The sequence below is a fragment of the Puntigrus tetrazona genome, unplaced genomic scaffold, assembly GCF_018831695.1.
Source record: "Puntigrus tetrazona isolate hp1 unplaced genomic scaffold, ASM1883169v1 S000000283, whole genome shotgun sequence".
NCBI classification, from domain to species: Eukaryota; Metazoa; Chordata; class Actinopteri; order Cypriniformes; family Cyprinidae; genus Puntigrus; species Puntigrus tetrazona.
This window is the reverse complement of record NW_025047944.1, coordinates 525,001-527,500: the sequence shown is the minus strand read 5'-3', so window position 1 is coordinate 527,500 and position 2,500 is coordinate 525,001. Positions and strand designations below refer to the sequence as shown.

Sequence of the window (2,500 nt, the reverse complement as noted above, 5' to 3'; positions counted from 1 at the left end):
GGTTATTACGTACAGAGTAAAGGGTCATGCCTTGGTCTTTCGCACAGCGTGGAATATCGCAGTCTTCTTTCACGATCCCAAACGTGCTCCGTACGTAACACCAGGGTCTGCGGCTGTAGTTGGGGTTTCTGTGGGCGACGATGGAGCGTGTTACGACGGATGAAGCTGACGTGATAAGAGAGGTGGAAAAACACAGGAAGAGAGCACCTGAGCGGCTCGGGCTTCAGGCTCGGGCAGATGCATAAGGTGTGTTTGTGAATATTTCTGCAGATCTTCACGTCTGGACTTGAGATGAGAGGGGAATGAAATTCTGCCAAAAACATGTCTGGGTCATATTTCACCCAAAAAAAAAAAAAAATTATATATATATAGAATTAATTAAATAGAATAATTGTAAAACAGTACTGATTTACTTTAATAAAAATTAAGGAAAAGTCATTTAATAAACAGGGCCGGCCTAAATGTGTTATTAATAATAATAATAATTAATAATAATAATAATAATAATGCAATATAAATCTAAAAATTTTAAATAATAATGTTTTGCATGCAAAACTTTATCAAATGAAATAATTAAATTCTTAAAAATGTACTGTAAAAATAAATATTGCCCGCAATTAGAAATTCAATGTATATTTTATTATTTAAAATGTAAAGTGTATATTTGTTGTACCGTTTAAATTATATAGTTTTAGTAAGCAACTAAAACTTCATTAAATGCTGTCACAATATCTTTAAATGCTAATAATAATAATAATTTTAAAATTTAGACTAATAATAATTCTTACAATAAGGCTTAATTTTATGCAAAACATAAATTACAGTATACATTAAAATATGTATTATTTAGTAAAAGTTTTTAATTAAATGCATCATCTGTTATATCTTTTGTCTCCAGCGTGAATCAAACCAGAGACATGTTCTGGACATCTTTCGTGTGATTCGCTCACAACATTATACCCCGGTTTTCTTGTTCTATTCATATCCAAGGCTCCAGGACAATTGCCTGTTGATTCGGTATTTTCCCAGATTTTCGGTCTCCAGGGAACTCCTGGGAACGGATTAGCGGACAGGTCCGGACTTCTGCGCGCGCTCTTTGTTCTCGTTATATCTCGTGCGTGCAAACAGCACAGCGAGTAAAAACCAAAACCCGTCTTACAGATACGAAAAAGCAGGCTTTGGCGTGTGAGATTAGTCTCGCGGGGTGGACGCGTATCATGCGCACGCCAACGACTCTCGTATCACGTGCACGCGAAAAAAGCGTATCATATGCACGTCAAACGCGTGCGTGCCATATAAACGCCAACCTCCTTTTTCTTATAGGTGCGTGTGTGGAGCGAGCCGAAGCTCTTCAGTCAGCGTGACTCGCCTGCAGTGATTGTGTCGTCCCGGGCCGAGATTCTTGGCATAGGCTCCGATTTCACGCACGCTCTCCGAATCCCATTCCAGACATTCCCGCCCGCTCACTGATTCAGAGACCGGACCTCTGTAGTGCAGGCCGATCCCGTCGAAGCAGGAGACCGACTCGTCTGTCACAAAAGCATCGTAACGGATACGAATGCATGCATGCATAATAATAATAATAATAATAATAATAAACGCGCGCACCTGTTTCGCAGCTCGAGCCGCTGAAGCCGTCGGGACAGAAACAGAGCACGTGACGACCCGAAGGAGAAGAAACAGACCTTCCTCCGTTCAGACACAGGACCCCTGCAGGAGTCAGAAAACATGCAACAATCAATATTAGGCCACGGTTAGTTACCTGCATGCAATTGTGCTGAATCTATTGTTTTTGTGATAGTAAGTGCATGCAACATGTGTGGCAAAGAGGCCTTAAAATAAAGTGTTTCCCAAAGAAATGATTTTAAAATATTCAGTATCAGACTACATCGCTGTTTTATTGATTGTAAGAATACCTATAACTCACACAATAGCAATAAATAATTTATTAACATTCACATTTCGCATATTCTGTTGATTACTTTTATATTTTAGCCTTTTTTCCGAAGTGTTTTATTTTGACTGTTGTTGTTTTAAAGTGATATACAATCATTTGACATCAATCCCATGAAACCTTGAGGCGATGTGATGTTTAATGCACTTCATGCTGTTAATCACAATAAACAGAGCATATTTTCTCATTTAAATCAATGCGATAAATGAGTCAGATCAAAAGCAGTCCGATGCAGTTTCATGTATTTTTCTCATTTAATTCGGCGTCGCTATCAGGAATCTGCTGGAAAAGTAGCTGTACCTGATTTTCCGTGTAAACTGCTGGGAGAGAGTCGGCGCTGGGCTCTCTGGGGGTCGAAACAAACAACGTTTTCACGCAATTGAAAGCATTCTTCACATAAAAAAAAGCCCTCCTGAAGCACACTTACGCAAACCGTGAGCGCCGCTAAGGCCAGAATCACGCTCAGGACAAACACAGACATTCCTGTAAGAAACCTGCAAGAAGTCAAGAGTTAAGCTGTTTTAAACGCAATCTGCCAAAAATCAG

The 2,500-nt window shown here is 39.5% G+C and overlaps 1 protein-coding gene across 3 annotated transcripts in view; it reads right to left on the bottom strand.

Annotated features, from left to right (window-relative positions):
- Positions 1-2,500, bottom strand: part of plaub (plasminogen activator, urokinase b) — an 8,024-nt gene that overhangs the window by 3,688 nt on the left and 1,836 nt on the right. For all 3 annotated transcript variants that reach the window (XM_043231083.1, XM_043231081.1, XM_043231082.1), the window contains exons 2-6: positions 2,382-2,448; positions 2,255-2,300; positions 1,609-1,710; positions 1,370-1,529; positions 31-128 (exon numbers count right to left, since the gene is read on the bottom strand). In XM_043231083.1, coding sequence (XP_043087018.1) covers positions 31-128; positions 1,370-1,529; positions 1,609-1,710; positions 2,255-2,300; positions 2,382-2,435 — 460 coding nt within the window. In that variant the 5' untranslated portion in view covers positions 2,436-2,448. The remainder of the gene's footprint in view (positions 1-30; positions 129-1,369; positions 1,530-1,608; positions 1,711-2,254; positions 2,301-2,381; positions 2,449-2,500) is intronic.